At 46.7% G+C, this 24,358-nt stretch overlaps 2 protein-coding genes and 1 pseudogene across 3 annotated transcripts; all 3 read left to right on the top strand.

The window, feature by feature from the left end:
- The first annotated feature begins 508 nt into the window (after nucleotides 1–508).
- Nucleotides 509–4,395, top strand: LOC130371228 (elongin-B-like). The gene is made up of 4 exons (XM_056576934.1): nucleotides 509–588; nucleotides 1,298–1,432; nucleotides 1,676–1,784; nucleotides 3,041–4,395. Exons 1-4 carry the CDS (start codon nucleotides 586–588, stop codon nucleotides 3,151–3,153), a joined length of 360 nt encoding a protein of 119 aa, XP_056432909.1. The 5' UTR covers nucleotides 509–585; the 3' UTR covers nucleotides 3,154–4,395.
- A 477-nt stretch (nucleotides 4,396–4,872) lies between these two features.
- LOC130371221 (transforming growth factor beta-1-induced transcript 1 protein-like) lies at nucleotides 4,873–15,116 on the top strand (annotated as a pseudogene).
- Nucleotides 15,117–15,221: 105 nt separating this feature from the next.
- On the top strand, nucleotides 15,222–23,155 carry LOC130371219 (protein PAT1 homolog 2-like). 2 transcript variants are annotated; one of them, XM_056576922.1, is made up of 20 exons: nucleotides 15,222–15,326; nucleotides 16,335–16,494; nucleotides 16,725–16,999; nucleotides 17,819–17,884; nucleotides 18,103–18,153; nucleotides 18,353–18,544; nucleotides 18,682–18,750; nucleotides 18,890–18,987; nucleotides 19,247–19,318; nucleotides 19,410–19,533; nucleotides 19,633–19,750; nucleotides 20,207–20,313; nucleotides 20,618–20,671; nucleotides 20,769–20,911; nucleotides 21,080–21,236; nucleotides 21,599–21,742; nucleotides 21,898–21,995; nucleotides 22,077–22,217; nucleotides 22,312–22,364; nucleotides 22,468–23,155. In XM_056576922.1, exons 1-20 carry the CDS (start codon nucleotides 15,306–15,308, stop codon nucleotides 22,512–22,514), a joined length of 2,190 nt encoding a protein of 729 aa, XP_056432897.1. In that variant the 5' UTR covers nucleotides 15,222–15,305; the 3' UTR covers nucleotides 22,515–23,155. The 2 variants fall into 2 exon arrangements, with proteins under 2 accessions (XP_056432897.1, XP_056432899.1); XM_056576924.1 differs by lacking the exon at nucleotides 22,312–22,364 and having other exon boundaries at nucleotides 15,223–15,326.
- The last annotated feature ends 1,203 nt before the right edge of the window (nucleotides 23,156–24,358 follow it).

Genomic DNA, 24,358 nt, shown 5'->3' with positions numbered 1-24,358 from the left:
GTCAGGTTATCAGATTAACTGACAAATAACTGAACAGCAGCCTGTACCTACCCGGGTCGGTTGCCACACGCGGGCATTCAATACACACAATAAAGAGGCCCGGCCACGTTACGAGTGCGACAGCAGACTAGCCTCTGGTCCACACGTCGACATCTCCCGTTAACCCCGCGGTCTAGCGTACACGTCAACAACACCAGCTCAGTTAACTATCTTCAGCCCGACAGCAGCGAAGACCAGAGCGACTGCATCACCAAGACACTAAACTGTTGGGCAGCTGGCTAACGTTACCTTCTAGGATATGTTCTCCGGTGTGTTATCAGCGTTCATCGTTACCAGTTCACCGATAATCCGAGATGCTCGCATTACATTATTACCGATCAATTGAGTTGCACCCAAACAAACTCCTCGCGCCAAATCTGAAAGCTGTCATGCGCCGTCTGCCACCGCCCCTCATGTCATCCGTGAGGTGACGTTATTTTGGGGTGACGCGGTTACGTTTATTTGGAAGACTTTGCGCATGCGCGTTACAGGTCCGGGGCTCTAGTCGGAGCCAGAGGGTCGGAGCTTGCTAGCTTAGCACTCAAAATGGTGAGTTTACAACACATTATTATCGGGATTTTGATAGATTTAGCACAGCAGATGTACATATATTATAGTAACCATCTCTGGGGAAGAGGCCAATGTTGCAAGAAAATACGATTATATCTTATTCTATGTGATGTTTGAATGTTTAACAGGCTACCAGGTTAGCTTTACTTGGAGCCACTGCGGCAGACCGTATGATAAACTCTTGCTGATCTATTTCCTAATATTCCGATTCGAAGTATTTCAGAATCACGCTACTTTATGAATCCTGGAGGGGCCGCGCAAGCTCCGCTCATGATAGATTTTTTTTTTAACTGCATAGCGGTAATACAAAACACGAAATTTCAGTAAAGAATAAACTAATGTGAAATATTAGAACAGCTGCATATATACGCAAAGCTGGACTTAAATTATGACTATACATAAATATACAAGTATATCAAATTTTTAGTGAAATGTTATTTACATACACACTATCTTTTCATTACTCTGAACACTTTCCGTTTCATTTACTGTCAGTAACGTAATGATAGTTTATCTATGAAAAGATAATTTCATGCTTCAGATTTAGTTTACTCTTTGCTTTGTTCGACATTATAAAAAACAGAATACATTTAAGAAAAAACATTATAACACGAAATTACTGTTGTATAGAAAAATATTTGCTAATAGAGGACGTGAGCCGTCAGAGTGAAACCTTTCGTTCCCCCAGGACGTCTTTCTAATGATCCGGCGTCAGAAGACTACCATCTTCACGGACGCCAAGGAGTCGACCACCGTGTACGAGTTGAAACGTATCGTGGAGGGCATTCTGAAGAGGGCCCCAGAGGACCAGCGCCTCTACAAAGTGAGTCTCTTCCTGTGTCAATGCCAGTCGTGTGCTTCTGTTCTGTCATCAATCAATCAACCACAACTTAATCCATACAACGGGTGCTAGACAAATTCATTAATTTTTGGACATCTTTCCTGTTGGCTTTAATGGGAAATCTGTGAAAATGACCCAATGGGGTGGTAAACACTCTGACTGTCTTGTTGTATCTTCAATGTTGCACATCAACACACTCGTGTCTATATCTTCTCCTTTCACCAGGACGAGCAGCTGTTGGAGGACAGCAAGTCTCTGGGAGACTGTGGCTTCACCAGTCAGACGGCCCGACCCCAAGCCCCCGGTACCGTTGGCCTGGCCTTCCGCATCACCGGTACGCCCTGCTACCAGGAATCCTTCATGCAGAGATGCTCTCGAGGGCTTGTGAAGTTATAGCAGGCATAGCATGAGGAAGCTTCCTATGGGCTTGTAATGTGTAAGCAATTGCTAACACAAAGGGATGTTTCCCAAGGGCTTGTAATATAATAGCAGGCCTAGCATGAAGAAGCTTATTGTGGGCTTGCACTCTATCAGGGAGGATTGTTTAAGATAAGATGTACTTTATCAATACCAGATGTGTAACGAAGGGGGTTGTAGTGTTAATTTTTCTTCACGCGATTGGCCTATTTGTGTTTTTGTGTTGAGGTTATGCGGTTGGTCTGCAGGATGATATCATGTGACCTCGGTATGATTCATTAGAATGAACACGTTTCCCTGGCTGAACCCCCAAGCAGACCAAGAAGTGTCTTTTTTAGGACTTTGTTTACTTCCTAAACTCGAGTTTCATACTAGACAAAGGGTCATCACAAAGATCTCAAGAAGTTTTGATAATGCTAATTCAGCGTGAATTACGAAAGGTGCGTTGTTGTGCTCACACAGCCTGTTTTACATGTCAGATCAGATACTTCCCTGACATGATATACAGGTTTCAGTCCGTCGTTAATCAGTGTTGAAATGAAGTTAAACTTTGAATATGGTTAATCTGTGGCTATCAAGCTACTGTGAGTCTGTAAAATTGCATGTCCATGAGAAGCTAGGTTTGAATTCCAGACAGAACGGCAGCTGACGTCATCTCATTCAATAGTAATTATTAATAAATAAAACTGAACTATTTTCACCGCCACTTATCAGACTGGAATGTGATTGGTTGTCGAAAGTTCAGCGTCAAAGTAGAAATATTTTAACTTTGAGGAGCGTGAAAATGGGCTTCTTCCAGCTTGGCATTGGGCTCATGGATCTTGGCGTTTAGCAGCACCCAGGTTGTCCTTTATCCAATACAGAAAAGGAAAAGCAGACACTGAACTCTTGGAGCTTTTCATGGCATATGACTTATCGCCTGTAGTTTCTGATGTTGAGCCTGATGTTGAGCCTGTTCTGCTAGAAACTAGTTCTTGCTATGACCCATTTGCTTGATGCACTGTGTGTTAACATGTTCCTTTTCTGAGGGTTCATGAGCCCGATGTGTTTTCGTTGGATCAGAGGGCCCCATCAACCTGATCGTGATGACAGGTGGATGTTTTGCCTGTTCCTGACGTTACCCGTGTTCATTGTGTGCGGCCTGTTCCCCTGGCCTCTCTCCCTCTGCTCCAGACGAGATGTTCGAGGCGCTCCAGATGGAGAGCTTCTCCAGCCCTCCAGAGCTACCCGACGTCATGAAGCCACAGGACTCCAGCAGCACGGCCAGCGAGCAGACCGTCCAGTGAGGGCTGGAGGGAGGGAGGGAGGGAGGGTGGGGGTGTGAGTCGTTATATCAGTTAAATCACAGGACAGCATCGGGGAGAGGGCACTTTTAGATGACCCAATCGGTGCCCTGCTCCTCCTCCTCCTGGTACCTCCAACCCTCCCCCTGCCCCCTCTCGCCTCTCGCCCTCTCTCCCCCGCACATCACTTCCGGTTAGCCTTCTCAGCCTGTCAGCTCCTTTAGCCCGGCTAGCATGCCCACCCACATTACCTTTATTATCATGTTGATGTATTCAGGAGGCGGTTGGCGGTATCTGTCCTTCTAGTTTGCTCGAGGGGGAAGGTACCTATCTCGCTACTTTACTAGAGAGGGAAGGTACCTATCTTACTAGTGAACTAGTGGGGGAAGGTACCTATCTTACTAGTGAACTAGAGGGGGAAGGTACCTATCTTACTAGTGAACTAGAGGGGGACGGTGCCCATCTTATTAGTGAACTAGAGAGAAGGTACCCATCTTACTAGTGAAATAGTCGGGGACGGTACCTATCTTGCTAGTGAAATATAAGTTTAAGTTACAACTTAGAAGCCTATCTTTCTAATGACTCAAGGGTGGAGGTTCCCATGTTCCTAGTGAACTCGTTTATCTTCAAATTCAGTAGAAGATAGATATCTTCCCAGTGAGCTAGAGATTGAAGGTACCTCTCTTCCCAGTGAGCTAAAGATTGAAGTATCTTTCTTCCTACTGCACTGGACCTTGAAGGTACCTGTTTCTTGTGGACTAGAGCTTGAACGTACCTGTTTTAATAGTGATCCTACAGCACCCGACCAGTCTGGTCGGGTGTAGGACCACTAGGAAAAGAGAGCGAACTTTCCATCCCAACCTTCAATTTTGCCAAGCGTGACGGTCTGACCTGGACAGGAGGCCAGACGTCTCCCTCCTCAACACTGTAAATGCTGTTTAGTTTTATTTAAAGCTCCTGTGCTGTCATGTCTCTAGTGTGACCCAAGCTCTGTCATGTCGTGTATTAAGAGCCTTTTTTGAGGAATCATAGCACTGAGAGCTAGGTGGGCCGTTCCATGAACCAGGGGTCCAGTTTCAGAGTCTGTTGATTCAACAGGTCTGAAGAACGACCAGGATGATTAACTCGCGTCTTGTCACCACACCATGCGTGGCACATGTACACCTCACCAGCCCGCCCTCCCCCCATTCACAATATGAACATAGCTTGTAACTGTGAGCTCAAATAAAGTTTTTTCTTTCTTTTTTTACGTTGCTGAGATTTGTTCTATTCTTGGTTGATGCGCTTTTTTTAAAAGTTATCTCAAGCCTTATCTGGGGTATTATTTGGTGTACACGTCTAACATTTTTAGATTCATGTTTCAATGTTAATCTAAATATGCATCGCTGTGGGTGGGGATGAAGTCGGAAATAACGTCCTGGGTTCGGTTTGATCAACTGCTGTGGAGCAGACTAACTGTCGGCTCGCAACCTTAATTTAAATAGAAAAATACAATGCACACATTAGTTTAATTTTAACCATTAACGACAAGTATATGGGTGGCCTTCTGCTGGTCTTGCCCTTCAACTGCAAAATCCTTAAATTTCTATCCCAAATATGGTCTAGGAATGTCAGGGGTGACGTCATGTGTCCGGGGAATTGAGGGGGGGGGGGGGGGGGGTTACCGCAGGGATGTGACCACGCCTCCTCCGGTTTGAGCTCGCGGTAGCGCGTTGGACCAGCCTTTACGTTATACTACATTACATTACACAGGAAGGGGAAAGACGGAACGCCCTCCTCTCTTATTCCGTGAATAACGGGACGGAGTTTTTTATTCAGGGGGGCAGCGTAGACAATAGCGCTGTTACCGAGACTAGTCTATAAAGTGTTACCGGACACCGGGAACTGCTCTGGAAAAGAAGAAAACTGGTTAACGGTGGCACTATTTTCTTTGTACAAGCGGGGAAAGAGTTGAAGCTGTAATTATGGATGATTTGGGTATGTATAGCATGTTCATGTGAGCGGTTCTGACTCAAACATTGTCTTCAGAAGCGGCGCGTCAAATAAAGTGAGGATAATTATGTGGGACAAATAAAGCTACACTACATCTTCACGTAAAAGTATTTAAACATAGAAATAACCACATATTTGGTAGGTAAGATAACATATTTTTTTCTGCTGTATGGTCCGTGTAGAGGATGCCTCCGTCTCGACTTCTATTCCGTTTGAGGAAAAAACATTTTTTTGGGTCTTTCTAACCGAACCGCGCAAGAGCCTGAGGTTTGATCAAGGTATCAAACAGGACTGCCTCACATCGCTGTTCAATACCACCCATGGGGATGGTCATTCATTAGTCATCTGAACCTACATGTTTGCTTTGCCTCTTCAAACACACGCAGACGCACGCGCTCGCGCGCAAACACGCACGCACGCACACACGCACAGAGAAACAGCTTTCTAATGTCCTTGTCAGAGGGGTCTTTATTTACTGAAAATGTAATCAAGTCCTGTTGATTCGATGTGAGGAGCTGCCCAGTCCATTAGTGTGTTATCAACACAGCCGGATGGTCTTCTATCATATATATCTTTCACTTTGTCCCTTTCCCGGTTTCCTTCCTTCAAATGCTGTTGTAGAAAATGTAATTTGTTTGGCGATGAGTCTTGCCGATGGAAATAGACCAGCGTTGTGGTGCTGTTTCAAAAGAGTAAGCCACAGAATAGAAAAATAAGGGTTTGAAGAGACACTCTGGAACTGGGACTAGATGGCCCAGATGAGTATTCCCATGATGCAATGCTTTTTCTCTGATCTTTATCCTGACCCCGACCACACCTAGACTTGACCATCTCTAACTTAAGACCTAAACTAAACCATCTCCAACTAATACCTGAACCTAACCATCTCCAGCCTAATTCCTAATCTTAACCATCTTTAACCTAATACCTCAACTTTAACATCTCTGACCTCATGCCTAAACTAAACCTCTTTAACCTAATACATAATATTTACTATCTCCAACTTAATACCTCGATTAACTAACTCCAACCTTATTCCTAAACTTTACCCTTTCTTACATAACACCTAAACGTAACCTCCTCTAACATAACACCTAACCCTAACCCTAACCTGACCCTCTCTCACCTAATACCTAAACCTGACCATCTCCAACCTCATACCTAAACTGAACCATCCCCAACATAATACCTAGATTTAACCATCTATAACCCTAATACCTCAACTTAACCCTCTCCAACACTTAAGCCTAAAATGCATCCTTGTTCCTCATGATGGTGGTGATGTGGTTGGTGGAGGAGGGAGTGGTGATGATGATGATGATGATGATAATGATGATGTGGGAGGAAGAGGTAGTAATGATGGCGGTGGGTTAGAGAGTTCACTGGAGCTCCACTAGCAAATCTGGTAGTCTGAGTGCTGGGTGGTGGAGGGTAATGTGTGTGTAGTAGTGGCTGATGATGATGTTGGGAGTGAGGCTGGTAGAAGTGGAGGGGGGGTGATGACGTTGGTGTCGTTGGGTGGGGTGTATTACGGCCCAATCCCATTTCTACCCCTTCCCCTTACCCCTCCCCCTTGTTTTGAAGGGTCAAGGGGAAGGGGGAAGGGGTAGAAATGGGTTTGGGCCTTAGGTCCAATCCCATTTCCCATTTCCCCTTACCCCTGCCCCTTACCCTTACCCTTACCCTTACCCCTACAAAACAAGGGAGAGGGGTAAGGGGAAGGGGTAAGGGGTAGAAATGGGATTGGGCCTAGTTGTAGTGCCATTAGTGGGGGTCCACATTGGCGTAGCCGGAGGGAGGGTGGTGTTGGTAGAGGGTGGTGTGATGGTGGTGGGCAGAGTCAGTGGGGGGGTGCAGCGCGCGTAGCCGGAGGGAAGGTGAAACGGAGGAACATCTGTGTTGGATTGCAGCCCTGTGTGAATCAGAGCTCTTAAAGGCTTGTGTACGCTGCATTGCCTTGGTGACTGTGGGCCATGGCTCTGAGTGGGAAAGACCTCTCGTTGGCGCGACCGCCGGCCAACAGAAACAGCACGGCAAGACTCTAAATATGGTCATCTGCATCCAGCCACACTCAGCTCCTTATAAGAGCAGGACACACACTCTGAGAGGTGGTTGTCTGTGTGTTTGTGTGTGTGTGATTGTGTAGTGTAGTGTGTGTGTGTGTGTGTGTGTGAGTTGGTGTGTGTTTGTGTGTGTGTGTGTGTGTGTGTGGGGGGGGGGTGGTTGTTTATAAAGAGAGGACTTAAGAGATAGACTGAAGGGACGGGGAAATGAAGGGGGGAGTATTGGGTCAGTATTATCATCAATATTATTTCCAGAAGCCAAACTGGGAAATGACAAAGGGTGGATCGTTTAACTTTCTTGACCATTACAATGCCAGCACCAGGAGATGATGAACTATAATCTATTTAATCTGTTTTTTTGCCTTGCCTGTAAGACAGGGAGTCGTTTATATGTAATTAACCCACATCATTCTAAATCATAGGTTAGGGACCCTCATGGAATGTTAGGAGTGAGGACAGTTTCTAATCTTAAACTCTGTTTCTAAATGACAAGACAAGTTCCCTCAAGAAAAAACACAAGTCTTTATGATGCATGAAATTAAACATTTCAGAGCGAGGGGGCGTGTCTGTGGTGAGGTCACGCACCCAAGGGGGTGTGTCTGTGGTGATGTCACACAGCAGTGTGCCTTCTGTCTGAAACTTCCCGTTGGTCAGACCACCAAAGGGAAGTTTCCTGCAATGTCACTTCCTTTTGGTGGTCTTCGATAAGCCCAAACTTCCAGATGCAGAGCAAAGTAGTGTATATGACCGGGCGCTCTGTGTGTGTGTGTGTGTGTGTTGTGTGTGTGTGTGGTGTGTGTGTGTGTGTGTGTTGTGTGTGTTTGTGTGTGTGTGCTATTGCTCTGGCTGACGTGTGTGTCTTTCTCAAGCAGGGCCTGAGAGCTACCCACTCAGTCCTCGTGTTGTTGTGTTTGGTACGTAACCTGTCTGTCTGTCTGTCTATCTGTCTGTATGTCTGTCTATCTGTCTGTATGTCTGTCTGTCTGTATGGTCTGTCTGTCTGTCTGTCTGTCTGCCTTTCTGCCTGCATTTCTGCCTGCATTTCTGCCTGCCTCTCTGTCTGCATGTCTGTCAGTCCATCTATCTGTCATCTATTCCGTTAGTCCTACATTGGCTCCTCCCGTTCTCTGCTTGCTTTGTCTGTTTAGGGTCCACCTGCATCTGACTCATCTGCTTCACTAACCAACAAATATTGTGTCTATTAACTACCACACTCTCTATCTAAGAGATGGTTAAGTTTAAATATTATCTAAGAGATGGTTAAGTTGATTAGGTAAGAGGTGTTTAAGTTGATGTATTCTTTTAGAGATGGTAAAGTTTATAAGGTTAGACATGGTTAAGGTTAAATGTAAGTCAGAGATGGTTAAGCTTATGTATTAGCTTGGAGATGTTTTAGCAAGGGTATTAGGTTAGATATGTTTAAGTTTAGGTGAAAGGTTAGACATGATTAATCTAAGGTCAGTGTCTCAGGGAGGGATTATTGAACAGAACACAAAGGACCTAACATCTATGATTGAGGAGACTATGATCCCAGAGTCATCACACTTCTAGTTTAAGACTTAAACTCTCTTTCTCCATTGCAGTCATCCATCTATCAGGGTTTATCTATTCCCTTGCCCTCCCTATTTAACGGCCTCCTTGCTCCTCTCTCTCTCTCTCCCTTATTCTCTGTCTGTCTGTCTGTCTGTCTGTCTGTCTGTCTGTCTGTCTGTCTGTCTGTCTGTCTGTCTGTCTGTCTGTCTGTCTGTTGTCTGTCTGTCTGTCTGTCTGTCTGTCTGTCTGTCTGTCTGTCTGTCTGTCTGTCTGTCTGTCTTCTGTCTGTCTGTCTGTCTGTCTGTCTGCTCTCTCTCTCTCTCTCTCTCTCTCTCTCTCTCTCTCTCTCTCTCTCTCTCTCTCTCTCTCTCTCTTTCTCTCTCTTTCTCTCTCTTCTCTCTCCCTCTCTCCAGATGCTCTCTTAGCTGACCTGGAGAGCACCACTTCACCCGTATCTCGGGTCCCGTCTTGTTGACCTCTGAACCCCAAGTGATCTCTGACGGAGCCTCCACGGGCTCCCGAGACTCCGGCCAGGACCGCCCCCCTCCCCCGGCCTACACCCCCCAGCAGGTTGGTGTCCGGTTTATAAGGAGATGATTTGTACACGTTTTAGAGACGATGCTGCCACCGTCACCATGGTGATAAGTTGTTGGTTGTTTTATTATGGTATGCAAGCCCTGTAGTTGCTGTCACCCATCCATCTTGGAATAACACTGACACACAAACACCCTAAATGTGGGACTAGGAGGTTTTGTGGCACGTTAGCAATATACATTTAAACGTATAGAAATATGTACAATGTATAACAACGTGTCAAAACACATCAAACCCTATTTACCCATACAAAACCATATAGAAAAAAAAACCCTATATAACCATTTAGAACCATATTTAGAACCGTACGGATAATATCTGACTTGTGTTATCCAGACGGTCTCGGCGGCCATGAAGACTGGAGATCCCCAAAACAACCCCCCGGACAAGCTCTACAGGTACCCTCACTTCTATGTTGCCTAGCAACAGATGTACCAAGTCACCATGCCAACCCAGGTTGCCAAGTCACCAGGGAAAAAGATGAAAAGCCTCCATGGAAACAGATATATATCCTTTATTTGAACATATACCGAGTCACCATGGCAACAGATACACCGAGTCACCATGGAAAAAGATAGCCTCCATGGAAACAGATACAGTGAAACATGGCAACTGATGCAGAGGGTAACCATCAAAAAGATTCACAATCGCCAGACCCACTGAGTCGCCATGGTGACAGATAAGGGCTCTTCAATTGGTTTGAAAAGGGACAGCCTCTCTTTTGCGCTCTCTCTCTCTCTCTCTCTTTCTCCATCCTCACCCGTGTGTCCCCCTGTCTCTCTCTCTCTCTCTCTCAGCACAGTGTGTAAGAATCGGGCGCCCCGTGTGGCCGATCCCCCCCCGGCCTTCTCCTCATCCCTGCTGGGTGGGGGTCTCAGTGAGCTGGACCACCTGCTGCAGGAGCTCAACGCCACGCAGTTCAACATCACCGGTACTGGGGGGGTGGTGTTTGTGTGTGTGTGTGTGTTTGTGTGCATGTTTTTATGTTTGTGTTTTTTTAATCATCATTAAAAAATATATAAATAAAAGACGTGAAAAGGTTGTGTTTACTTTTACAACCATGTAGGCAAAACATTAACAAGAGGCTGGGTTCCCACCTGATCAGCAGCGTGTGTGTGTGTGTGTGTGTGTGTGTGTGTGTGTGTGTGTGTGTGTGTGTGTGTGTGTGTGTGTGTGTGTGTGTGTGTGTGTGTGCGTGTGGTGTGTGATTCCAGATGAGATCCTGGCCCAGTTCCCCAGCACTAAGAAAGAAGAGAAGGAGAAGATAGAGAAGATATCTCCCAGGTAGTTTCTCACTCGGCCACTAGAGAGAGCTCTACACGCACATTACCTTCATGAACGTGCAGCAATTTCCGACCAAAAAATGGGGCCCCAGGCCAAAAAAGGTTGAGAACTTCTGAACCGTCATTTTAATACATAAAAGATGACCAATATCATTAAAGACATACGTTATAAGCACTATCAACTATTAACTGTGTGTCAACAGTGTGTCTTGTGTTATATCGTTTGTAACTGTATGGAAAATCCATTGTAAAGAACGTGTGTTGTGTTGTAGCTCAGGGAAGCCCTCCGCCACCTCGGCTACTCTTGAGTTGGACAAACTGATGGCTTCTCTCTCCGACTTCAGAGTCCATAGCACCGTGAGTCCAGAGACACGCAACATGCTACAAGCAACATGCTACACACAAAGAGATATAAGGCTCACACTATGGGCTATATGGTCCACACAATCTACGGGCTAGATGCTACAGGCTACACCCTACAAGCTACATACTACGTTCAACACACGCTACGTGCTACAGTCTAGAGGCTACAGGCTACATGCTTCACATTATGCTACACTCACTTCAACGCACTACACACAGAACCATTCACCTTTCAGACCTTAACATGCTGCACACTACGTTCAACATGCCAATCACATTATTTAACCCGCCCAAATCTGCGACACACAACACACTACACACAGCAGACCATACACCCATGATCAATCACATCAATAATCATGTGGACACCATCTATCCCTGTCACCTATTAGCCGGTCATACCTGTCACTCAAGCTGTGGCAGTGCCTCAGCAGCCAGCCCCGCCCCCCCAGGCCTCGTCTGGGGGCTCATTGGACAGCATGCTGGGGCTCCTCCAGTCAGACCTGACCAGACAGGGGGTCCAGACCTCCTCCAAGGGAAACTGCTGCGCCTGTCAGAAGCCTGTAGTGGGACAGGTGAGGTCTCATGGATGTTTGGCTCCAGGTGGTAGCCGAGGTTTACATTGGAGTCTGGGCGTATAGCTGAGCCAGTTTAGGGTGTTGGACTTCCAGCCAAAGGTTCTTCGTTTTCGAAACCCCAATGGCCGCGGTCCAACTTAGGGATCCTTGAGCAAAAAGCCCCATAACCACTCCCTGCTCGTAATGAATGAATCCAGCATTTCACTTGGGATAAAAGTGTCTTTCAAATGCTAAATTAACAGTAGTAAGTTAATTGGCCGAACTCATTGGTCTCCATTTGTGTGGCCAGCTGTGTAGCTGTTGTGCAGGGGTGTTTGTCTGGTGGCTTAGGCATAGTTATCTGTTATCTTCTCTCTCTAGGTTGTAACCTGGGGAGGGTGGTTGTCTGTCTGGTTATGTAGCTAGTTGTGCGTCTGGTTGTTAGCTAGGTGTTGGAGGATGTTATATAATATATATATATATATATATATAATATATATTATATATATATATATATATATATATATATCTATATATATATATATATATTATATCTATATATATATACATATAATATGATATATGTTTAGTAAATCATTATTTATATTGAATATTGATATATCATTTCTCCCAAGGTGGTGGACTGCGCTGGGGAAGGTGGTTGTGTCTGGTTGTGTAGTTATATATATATAGTAATGTATAGTATCTTCATGGTCTCTCCCCAGGTGGTGACTGCGCTGCAGGTGGTTGTGTGTCTGGTTGTATTATATAGTAATGTATAGTATCTTCATGGTCTCTCCCCAGGTGGTGACTCTGTGCTGGGGAAGGTGGTTGTGTGTCTGGTTGTGTAGTTATATATATATACAGTAATGTATAGTATCTCATGGTCTCTCCCCAGGTGGTGACTGCGCTGGGGAAGGTGTGCACCCTGAAACATTTTGTGTGCAGCGAGTGCGAGGCTGAGCTCGGCAGCCGCAACTTCTTTGAGAAGGACGGCCGTCCATACTGCGAATCGGACTACTTCACGCTGTTCTCCCCCCACTGCGCCCACTGCAGCAAGCCCATCCTCAACGTGAGCACGAGCGGCGTGTGTGTGTGTGTGTGTGTGTGTGTGTGTGTGTGTGTGTGTGTGTGTGTGTGTGTGTGTGTGTGTGTGTGTGTGTGTGTGTGTGTGTGTGTGTTGGTGTATGTGTGGTTGTGCTTGAGTGCGTGTATTTACATGCGTGATGTACATGATATATTATAAATATCTGTAAGTTAAATGAATTAATAGGTTTGTGATTGTATTCCTGGTAGAAAATGGTGACGGCGTTGGATAAAAACTGGCACCCGGAATGTTTCTGCTGTGTCAAATGTAGCAGAGCCTTCGGAGATGAAGGTAACCCACACACACACACACACACACAACACACACACACACACACACACACACACACCCACACACACACACACACACACACACACACACACACACCTGCACACTCACACACACACACTATTATAAATTATGAACATGAAACTAGGAATATACTGTAATTATGTTTTTTTTGTCTTATGCGACATGTGTGGACCCCAGGAAGACTAACTGACTACAGTGTATTCAACTAATAGGGATTATTTAATAAACACATCTATTTATTTGTTGTGTAACACAGAGGTAGTAGGGGATCAAGTAGCAGTAGTAGAAGTTAGTAACAACCTCAAATGAACCAGACCAATGAGTTAAAATATCAAAGGAACCAGAGACTAATGAATTAAAGTACCCAGAGACCAGACTAGTGAGTTAAACATCAAAGGAATCAGAGGTTCAAACCTTCCTGTGCTGTCCTCTAGGTTTCCATGACCGCGAGGGCCAGCAGTATTGCCAGCAATGCTTTTTGAACCTCTTCGCCTCCCGTTGTCAAGGCTGCACTCAACCAATACTGGAGAACTACATCTCAGCTCTGAACTCCCTCTGGCATCCGCAGTGCTTCGTCTGTCGGGTGAGGAATACCTCATCTTCCTCTTCCTCATCAAGACTGTCAGGCCTTCTCTATATCACAGACAATGGGATTTTTTCTTTCGATAAAAAATACTGCAATCACAATATAATCATGCAACGTCCCACACCAACATTACATTTCTTTGGGTGTGTGTGTGTGTGTGTGTGTGTGTATATCTGTTGAGGTGTGTCAATGTACCCAAACATACCTGTGCTTGAGGTGTGTTTGGGTACCATGAGTAGGAATGTGAATGTCTAGCTTTCTTTGAGCTGTGTGTGCTTGGGCTTTTATGGTGTGGAGTGTGTGCTTAGGTGGTTTTGGTTGTTAGAGGTGTGAGTGTATTCGATATGTGTACGTCATTTCTGGTGTATCTGAGGTATGTCTAGCTATGTATGTATGTGTGTGTCAGGTGTGTGGATGTGCGTTTGGGCACATCAGATGTGTGTTTAGGTTTCATTAGGTGTGTGTTTGACTGCACTGCCTGTATACCTCAGGCGTGTTTGATATGCTGATCGTCTGGCCCTCCCCTCCCCTCCAGGAGTGCTACAGCCCCTTCGTGAACGGCAGTTTCTTCGAGCACGAGGGCCAGCCGCTGTGCGAGGCCCACTACCACCAGAGCCGGGGCAGCCTCTGCCAGGCCTGCCAGCAGCCCATCCTGGGTCGCTGCGTCACCGCCATGGGCGCCAAGTTCCATCCCCACCACCTGGTCTGCCACTTCTGCCTCAAGCCCCTGAGCAAGGGCTGCTTCAAGGAGCAGGAGAACAAGCCCTACTGCCACCCCTGCTTCATCAAGCTCTTCGGATGAGAAGGAGGTGGAGGAGGGGGAGGAAAGGAGGAGGGGAGTGGCGGCAGACGACCTCGCTGTCGGCCCCCTCGTCTGTCATTCGGTCTGCATTCTGTGCGCCATTAGTCTGATTGAGAAACAGACTTACCGTCATTATGGTAGTCTTTCTGTTTGTCGTGCAGGACAGGGGCCTGTGGCGTGTTCGTCCATGGACTGCCAGATGCCGGGATGTTGACACCAGGCACCGATGCTGATACTGGCAGTCCGACACATCAGGCTAGAAGATTACTTTTGTACCAGAGAATTTCCCCAAATACCCAGATCCACCTCATACAATGTAAACTGTTTTCTATTGAGATAAAATGACCATTTCTTCTATCCAGGGTGAACGTCTCAAGACTGGTTCTGGTCTTGGTCATAAAGTGGTGTCGGTGCTTCCCTTAAATGCTTTTAATTGATGAGCGATTGAAGTTTCTAATTGTTGGATGTAATTTGTTTACATTTTGTACATAATCAAATTTAATATTGACCATGGAGCTGTCTTGCATAAAAGGGTCATATGAACCCTGAAAAGTGAAATATAAGATCTTAATTGAGAGTTTAAAATTATTGTTTAAATGAAAGAGACTTCCTATACTATTTCCACTTTACATTACCAATAGTATTATATTGTCACCGCTACGGCTTTTATAAATGACGTCTACCGCTTAAACCACTTTTATGTACTCGCTACGATGATGTGCCAAAGCTGTTTTATTGTGTTATTTTATCACTTTTTTCTATGCATTTTTATTATACCAAAGAATAAACCGATTCCACAAAATTAAGTATGGTCTGTTGCAGTCTGTCCGTCATTTTGTCGCGTTGGCGCAGCTGTGCACCTGCGCGCTCATTTAAATAGGCTGATGAGCGCGTCAACGGGTGTCCGTGAGACAGGTAACTGAAGTCAGAGCGACACACGAGTATCAAGTCAGTAACGTTCCCAACACACACACACATACACCATGAGTGACTCAGAACAGCGGGTAAGTAATAGTTTCCTAAATCAGTTACCAAGTCAAATCATTGATGCGCTACACACAGACGACGATCCGCGCGCGCTTGTGGGCTTATTTGCACGCGGATTAATTTTGGTCTTGTTTGCACGCGGATTAATTAGACATCTGTTAGATAAATATTTACTTCTTTAGGTCAATCAATTAGGACTCGCATAGCCTGAAGGCTCTGCATGACAGCGGGTTTGAATTCATATTGTTTAATTATAAATTACAAATAATATTGGTATTGCCTTAAAGTCGGAAGGCGTGCGGTCTCCTAAATTGACTTAGCCTAATTGGTTGTGGTGGTTCTCCCATGCCATGTGCCCCGCATTTACGAAACGTTAAGGAGGTTGGAATAGATCCTATCCAAAGTCTCTCCGTATTTTGTTCTAAACATCGCGACTGATTGTATACTTGGAATGTAGAGCTTGCCGTGTGTCAATCACGCACGAGTCGTAATGGACTACAGCTGGCAAGGATATTCAGGTGACAACCAAACCAGCAAAACATGGCCACCATAGTCTGGAATAACTAGTAGATAGTGTTTTGAAGTGTTGTCTCCCATTGTTTAATGGATAATGCACCCTTCGATTACTCCAATAATGGATAAATGGTAACTTTCTTTAATTTCTACTACTTGCATAATGGGTCAAACCTCATGACTATTTATGGATTGGAACTCCAAGGTTCTGAATCCGTTGCATTGGCACACAGATTACCCTATTGAACAGTGATTATTGTGTGTCTTTATATACCCAAAGCAATGGAAGATGTTGTCTGACTCTTGTAAACACTATTTTTGGCTTTAGATTTTACGTACAGAATGTTAACTTCAACATTAAAAGGGATTGCAGTGTGGCTGTCTGTGGGTGGGTGGGTCTGCGGGAGTCTGTCAACCAGGAGCTGGTCTTTGTCCTCGGATTAGCTCCACAAGGAGCAGGCCTCAAAGTGCTCAATCCTGAACTGTGGTCTTGTGTCTCTCTGGGGGTCCAGTGTCCGTCGGCGGTTCCCAAGGAGAAGGAGGAGGGGGAGGGGGGATCGTGGCCCGACAGCGGAGGTGTCTGGGAGGAGGAGAAGATGGACTGCGGTCTCCAGGCCATGGCTGAAGAGGACGAAGACATCGACTTCTACAACGACGAGACGTTTGGCATGGGTGAGGAACCACAGTCATGCTCTATTGATCTGTTGATGGGTCCATTTTGATTAGGAAGTCCATGTTCGTGCATGTGATTTCACCCCCTGGTTGGCCCATTATCAGCCCACAACAAGGTGTGTGTGTGCAAGCAAATGCCTGAGGTGCCGGTGGGGTGATGAACGATGGCTTATGAATCCATTAATATCCATAACGGAATCCATGAACAGGCTGTGTCTTCTTCCACCTAGATCTGGACGTGGAGCAGAAGGGGAGCGGCGTCATCGTTCCTCCCCCGCCACCGATCGTCCCTCGTGCCCCGAGAGTGTCCCCTCCTCCCTCCCCCCCTCCCAGACAGAAGGAGCAGCTGGTTCCCCTCGGCCTACGGGGGCAGCGGAGCAGCAGAGGAGGAGGAGGAGGAGGGGGGGGAGCACGAGGATATGGGGTGCGGGGGGGCAGGATCAGAGCCCAGATGTTTGAGGACCCAGCAGTGGTCCGGACGGTGGAGGGGCGGCCCAGCATCAAGGTGATCAGAACCCCCCCCCCCCCCCCCTCCTAATCCTGGCTATTGATCAGCAATGCCACTGATATCCCTTTTAGATTCGATACCAAGTATAGGCTGCTGATACTTCTTGTGTACGCGGTATAGAAAATTTAGGGAAAATGTATCCAGTGATCCATCGTTCGCTCTCAGGATCACTAGTCAAGTGTTATCTTGTGTCATTATTACTTTTACTCAAAACTAAACCATCCGGCAGCCTCCCGCCACTCTGCCTGTCTGTTAGTGAATGTGTTTAGTCCAGTGGAGGCTAGGGCCCCGTGTACACGAGGACGCTTGCGGGTAAAAACGACAAAATATTTGATTGGTACTGCCTTTCGTTTCTGCTTTTTTGGGGCTTAAAAACGCAAAAATCTGAAACCACCCACCCTTAAAAGTGAAGATGCGATGCCACTTTTGCGTCTTCTGTTCAGACCGTCATCATGTAAACGTAGCCACAGACCCAGCTCTAGGAAGCAGGCTACCAAGAATAGTGGGCAATCCTGTGCCCAAAGGCCTGGCACAAAAAATAATTATCCACATTGGCTGCAAATTTACCTTTTTCCTAAACTTTCAAACCAATGAGTGAATTTCTTGATGTTGAAATTGATTTGGCATAGTGTGTCTGTGTGCTCTGTGTGCTCAATCATGCCTTGTAGAATATGTTTTGTTCTTCACTTTTTGATTATAGAAAAAACTAAAATAGGAACAAAACTAAGTCATCCTCATTCTAAGGTACGGTACTTTGGTATCCATCGATGGCGGTTGTTGGCCTCTGTGTGTGAGTACTGCTCTGTTGTGTTTCAGACGTTTGACAGTGCCATAGTGGACTGCGGAGCCCCTCTGCCCTGGGCCACCATGCAGAGGGCGGGCGTGAGTTGTCTCCTCCTGTTTGTCCACAGTAGAGGGGAAACAGGCTTAGTCTCTATATTCAAGCAGCATACAAGAATTATTCATAGAAAAAAACTGTCCATTGGTGAAGAAGATGCACCATTCTGCTTCATTATTTAACAGAATCTGATGCTGCATTACTATAACTTTGAAAGTACTTTTTGAGATATTTCTAACTGGTATGTTTGTGTTTGTTTCAGTGGATGGGGCCGTCCTGCAGGAAAAACAGAATGGCCGGATCCATACTAGAGGTTAATTCATTATGTCATCTTGGATCAGATCTGTGTTCATTGGGCCAATCATCACTAGCAAGATTTAGGCCCATTCCCATTTCTACCCCTTACCCCTTACCCAAGTTCAGCTAGATGGAGAAAGGAGCCCCCTAACCCTTGAAGCAATGGGGCCTTTTTCCCAGTTGATTACACTGTTCGGTCGTGTTCTTGTGCGCAGGACAACGCTATCGTCTGTGTGATCGACGGCCATGGGGGCAGAGGTCACCGTGGGTCGCCTCCGATCCTGCACTCTCCATATCCCTCCTCGGGGTTCAGAGCCCGGGGTACTCTGCCCAGGGGAGAGGGCTTGTCAAACAGGCTCTACTCCCATCGCCCGTCACCTGGCCCGTCCCCCCTCGTCAGGAACTGGGTACGTCCACCTCGTTCAGATGGCTTATTTATACAGATCCATTCAATGTAATGACAGGGTAATTAGAAGCATAGTCTGTAGTACCAGAGTGTGGTCTTTAAAGCTCTCCTGATGGGGGGGGGGGGGGGGTCTCTCAGATGAACAGCTCCACAATCCCTGGTTCCCTGGTCCAACCGAGACAGACGCCCCCACCACAATACAGCCAGGTAGCGTCACTGAAGCCCACCTACAGACTGGTGCATTCCAGCGCCAGATACGGCGCCAAATACTTCTCGCGTCTTGTTGCTTGGCTATCATGGTCATTGGTTTGTCGTGATCCTTGCGTTCTGATGTTACCCGTTTCAGCCTCAGACCCCAAAGATGATGCATCTCCGCTTTGGTGCCAACTCCCCAGGCCCCTCCCCCTACTACAGCCCTTCCTCCACTCCTGTGCAGCCTATCAGGTGAGGTTGTAGTTTTATCAGTCAGTGGTAGATTGAGCACTAAAGCGCAGCGCTGAACAAAATGCTGCCTGTTGGAGTCACTCTTTTTTAAATACTATCAGCCAATCAGAAAATGTCTGGAACACCCCATTTGGCAGGATGTTACTCCTGAGTTTTTTTTCCACATTTTAAAGGCTGGTGGGTTTTTAAATTCTAACAAGATGGCCTATTTGTAGGGGTTTCCTAGCAGGGCTTCATAGTGACACAATCTCCCACCCAGGTACCCTGGGCCCGTCACCCAGCTCCACCCCCAACACAAGAGACTCCTCGGCCAGAAGCGGACAGCAGAAAGGTGGGTCTGACCTCTGGGTCTACGAGGGGAATGCTCCGAGGTGTTGGTGGTGATCTAATCCCGTGGGTCTGGATGATGGCTCGTCGCTTAGGAAGGCGGAGAGCTGGGACCCCTACTGCCACCTGATGACTGAGAAGGAGAAGGAGTGGATCACCCGGCTACAGATGATCCAGCTGCAGACGGAGAACCCTGACCTGGAGGATTACTACTACCAGGTGGGGACTACCCTTCCTGCCTCTCTTTGGGTGGGAATGAGCGCCCTCTGGTGGCGAGGAGGGGCTGGCTGGGTGGTGGTAATACCTGTTACTTTGTAGGAATATTACCGGCGGATGGAGGACAAGCTGGTGGAGGAGGAGCTGGGAATGCGGAGCAAGAGGGAGCCTCCTAAACTCTTCACGCCCTACATCACTAAGACTGAACCCTACACACCAGGTCATCCTCCATTTGGAAAAACTCCTCACCATTGAGGTTATCCCAATAGTTTGTATGACCAATTATTTCCGTTTAGATGGGTGTGGGAGTAGCAAGTTGCTGGTACGTTCTTGGGCACCTTGGCATGAAGTGTTTTTGTGTCCTTGCCCGTCATACATTTTCCCGTTGCTTAATGAGGTACCATTGGTTGGCTTAAAGGGCTGATTATGGTCACGCAACGAAGGACCACGCAGACGCTTTGACGCAGTCGTGAACCTGTTTTGGTTCTGCTTTGGGTTTTAGTGAGCAGACCAATTGCAGCCCTTGCTGCTGCGTCGCCACGAAGGAAGGTTACAATTTTTGGGAGGGGCATGTCGGGCCCTTGTGGTGGACGCAAGGAGGGTCCGCAAGAACTGTTCACTTCTATCGTCTTGAACACGCACTAACAGTTTGTACGTCTGATTCTGGTTCTGACAGTGGTCCACATAGAGGGCTCTCTTGGCCAGGTGGCGGTTTCCACATGCTACTCCCCTCGCCGGGCCATCGGTGCCGTGAACGCCAACCCAACCCATGGATCACATGAGGTAAGAACCCTGGACGACCACTTTAATAGCACAGCCCTTAATCAGTTAGTCTCAAAGGGTTTCCGGGCCAACATTATGCAATGCCCCTACCCCTTCTAAAGGGCTTAAAGGAAAAAAAACCTTGCATCAAGAGGCAGGGAACTTTGAGAAGGAACACGGTTGAAGGATCCCTCCCTCCCTTCAGGGACTGTAAAGAGGGCAACAGCTGCTGAATTGGAAGATGTATAATGAAAGCAGAAACGGAGGTCAAATACTTTTTACTACTTATTCTGCCTTCCTAGTCTTATTCATTTCTATCCAACAGGAACCCAAAGACGTGAAAACACAGCAACACGAGGTCCTAATGCAGATGGAGAAGGTCACGCAGCGTCCTGGTTTTATTCAGAGAACCTCGTCTCGGTGGATCACGCCTGTCATGGTTATGTTCTGCTCTTTCTGGTTCCTCTGCTCTGCAGCTCTTTGTGGTTCTGCTTGAAGTGGAGGAGGAAGACAGGATGAAGGGCAAGGTATTGGCTGAGGCGGAGGAGAAAAAGGCGAAGGAGAAGACTCGGCGGAAGGTTCAGAACATCTTGTCTCAGCTGCAGCACTACGATGCCCTGTGAGTTCCTTCCTGCTGTAGTTGGCCCTTCACATGGTGTTTGGAACCAATGGTGGGAGTAGTGGCCACAAACACAGAGGGCAGAGACCTCGAAGTAGCACAGAAGAGAATGGGCAGGCATGCTATCTGTGGTGCTCTTGCATGAAGATCCCTATTGTTTTTTGGCAGAGAGACGGGTGTGGAGTTCCTGTCGTGTCTCATGTTCAGCAAGGGGAAAAAGTTGATCTCGCGCCTGCTTCCGTTCCTGGACCAGGCCGCCGGCCTGAGGATCCTGACCGTGGTGACCTCTCACATCCCCACGCTGATGAGCAGGGACATGGATGAGGTAGACGAGCCATCACACAGACGTATTCTATAGGCCACCTGAGGCGTGATCTACAGAAGACCAACTGCTGGTCCTGTGTCTTGTCATGGTGCACGAGTAGAGAAGGGAAATATGGGCCATTTGTGCGTTTACAAGCTTCTTTAGTTTGACCCACGATGGATGAACCTTCACCTCTGTTAACCTTATAATGACAAACTCTATCCGGCTCTGTACTGCCCTTCCGTTGCGTCACTATGACCATGGTCTCACTTTACATGAAATTCTAATGGGTTGCTTGTCTAAAGAGACAGCCTGGAACCTTCTTCAGCTGTGTGTTGCCACGCTCATCAGTCTGTACGTTTGGTGGGTTTGTTCTCCCCCAGGTTCTCCCTGTGCTCTACCCCTCCCTGAGGACTGTGATCTCAATGCTGACCTTCAGCCAGCTCATAGTCATCCTGAAGAACCTGACGTCCGTCGGGGAGACCCCGGAGGGTCCCGGGGGCCTCCTGCAGACCTGCCAGAACAAGGTGCGGCCCTGGGTTTAATACAAGGAAATGTCGCTGGGAGATTTAAAATGTCCGAATTCTGACGCCTCTAATTTGACGCTAGTCTACTGTTGAGGGTCATGGAGGTCCAGAGTTTGAAACATGGAGGGTCAGTTTGTGATGTTGTGTCTTCCCAGTTTGGTCTGTCCCTGCTCTATGCCCTCCTGTCCCAAGGGGAGAGGTTGCTTTCCTCTGGGAGCCCCTTGGATCCCAGCATCGGAGACTTCGAGACCTGGTATGGTACTAAACGGTCACCAACACTCGCGCACCTGGGCCTCTGTGATCAGGGTTTATCATGTCTTTCTAAATGTTCCAGGACGGACACGATCTTCCAGGTGGCGGGCGAGCTGTCCCACTGCACCCTAGTAGAGCCCCTGCTCCTGCCCTCAAACCTCCTCACGCTGTTCTGCCGATACCTGGACAAACGCACCGTCCACCAGCTCAAGAGCAACATGGAGTAAGTCCTGCTCTGCCGTCAACCGAGCTCTTTAATGTAATCTGGGTCCACCGTTCCTGCCTAATTATGTTTCTGCTCCACATGGTCACCGTAGATTCGTCCCTGATGTGTCATTGCAGGGAAAGCACGATGTCTGTGCGTCAAAAGGTGGCGGATGCAGAACCATAATTTGGCCTTTACTTTCGGTGATGTAATTTGGCAAATAATTGGGTACGTTTTGACTCGGGTGTTAATTTTAATTTTGTTCTAGATCTGCGTCAGGGTTGGCTCTTCCATCGTGAAAGGGAGGAGCTCTAGAAGTTAATCTCTTCAGCAGATTGTCAACCCAACGGTAGGAGTTCACCAACGTGGTGGACTGGATTCTCCGTGCAGATCTACTGTAAATAATGACTGTATTTATTCCCCTGTCCCTCACCTTTCCCTCACGCCGTTTCCATTTTATTTCCTTTATCTTGTTTTTTATGTTCTCCCCCTTGAAACGCCCATGATTATGTTTACTCAGCATGTCAGGTTGACTTGTGTTAAACAAGGTTTATTTTTATAGGTGCTGCTTGATGTCAGCTTTGTTAGCTTGTACCCTAGTGGGAGCTAATGGGCTCTGCTAGTTCATTCTGCGAAATTCTGATCCAATAGTTTCTGAGAAGGCACCTAGATGGACCTTAACGTTTTGGGGTCAAAAGGGTTTTGGCCGTACTCTACGTTATCGTTTGTAAACTGAGTTTAACGTTCTGTAGCTCGGATTCTTGGGATTGTATAGTTATTTATGATTGTACAGCTACATATCTGTTCATTGTAGAAATGCTAAATGCTACCTTCTGGCACGCCAGGAGAGGCTGTGCAAAATGTTATTCTTTTATTTGATGCTTTTGTAAAACAAAGTGAATGTATGTACATATGTGGAATAGCGCACATTGCACTGTATTCCTCATGTTTAAATATCTCAGTTGTCTAATATTATTTAAGTTGGAAACGGAAATTATTTAACATGCACTATAGAGCACTTGCAAGATAAATAAAATTCTGTATAAAAAGAAGAAACATTTTATGAATTGTATTTCCTCAAACCATTTTGAAGACTCATTTTATGCAGTTCTTGAAGACGGTATGGCTTGGCAAGACACGGTCAGATATGACCATAGCTGTCATGAAACTGTCTGCCATAACTGTCATGAAACTGTCGGCCATGTTTCCGCACATCTCGTTTATGTGTCAACAGCCCTTAAAAGGCTCAGCATCTCCTCGTCAAACATAAAAACCAAAACTCGGGCCTTGCAATGTCACAGCTTAACACTGTCTCCAACTACAACCAGTCACTAAAGATTTGAAATGACTCTAAAAAGCACCCACCATTAGCAAATGCAGGAATCTAACTCCAATAAGTTTAAGTGTGGGAACTTGTCAACAAGGTGTAATTTAAAACTTGTGCTATGTGGGTTCAACAAACCAAACAAATGCTTATAGACATGTGATCTAGGTTTATTCCGGCACATGGTGAAGATGGTTTGGTGGGGAGACATCCAAGTGTGTGAGGGGTCTGGCCAGCTGGAGCCCGCCACCACTCCCTGACCCCCGGATGAGGATTTGGCAGTGAGCTGAGGAATCCGGTCGGGAGGCGAGAGATCTTCCCTCGTTTCTTCTCTTCTTTAAAACACACAAGAAGCTTTTCTCTCTTCGACTGATCCATAACGTCATCTTTTCTCAGAAGTGGCAGAGCTCTGAAGCATAGATGTGTCCATACAGGGTTAAGGTTCTCCTTGACCCCCAAGATCAGACCACGGCCCTAAGTGAAGAGGTTTATGGATGAGGTAATCTCACCTCAAACGTTGGGTCTACCAGTTTATAGCTGCAAGGCTAGACCTTTGATCAGGCTCTCACTGGATCTCCATAAACTGCACATCATACAGCTTCTGAGAGTCAAACAAAATAATTGTGTTTGCTCTGGAATGATGCATGTCCACAGAAGGTATTTTGGCCTCCTGTCTCACCACAGGGCGTCTGACGGATTGCTTCTTCTGGTATCCTGCCGTTGTCCAGTGTGTTGGTATGTTGAGTTGGTTATTTGGATGGATGGCAGTCATCTGCAGTCTTTTAAACCCAATTTAGAACCCCAATAGCCCTGCTAATGTGTGACGGGTCAGTGC

Source organism: Gadus chalcogrammus, chromosome 18, assembly GCF_026213295.1.
Source record: "Gadus chalcogrammus isolate NIFS_2021 chromosome 18, NIFS_Gcha_1.0, whole genome shotgun sequence".
Classification (NCBI taxonomy): Eukaryota; Metazoa; Chordata; class Actinopteri; order Gadiformes; family Gadidae; genus Gadus; species Gadus chalcogrammus.
Note: the sequence above shows the minus strand (reverse complement) of the source record. Positions and strands in the feature narration are given on the sequence as shown.

What these genes read in the sequence shown, in the direction of transcription:
- LOC130371228 (XM_056576934.1), top strand. An exon ending in AGGACCAGCGCCTCTACAAA is followed by an intron (nt 1,433 to 1,675) that starts GTGAGTCTCTTC and finishes TCCTTTCACCAG; the next exon opens with GACGAGCAGCTGTTGGAGGA. An exon ending in CCTGGCCTTCCGCATCACCG is followed by an intron (nt 1,785 to 3,040) that starts GTACGCCCTGCT and finishes CCTCTGCTCCAG; the next exon opens with ACGAGATGTTCGAGGCGCTC.
- LOC130371219 (XM_056576922.1), top strand. Translation starts at nt 15,306, where the DNA reads ATGAGTGACTCAGAACAGCGG. An exon ending in AGGGGCGGCCCAGCATCAAG is followed by an intron (nt 17,000 to 17,818) that starts GTGATCAGAACC and finishes GTTGTGTTTCAG; the next exon opens with ACGTTTGACAGTGCCATAGT. An exon ending in TGGAGGATTACTACTACCAG is followed by an intron (nt 19,534 to 19,632) that starts GTGGGGACTACC and finishes GTTACTTTGTAG; the next exon opens with GAATATTACCGGCGGATGGA.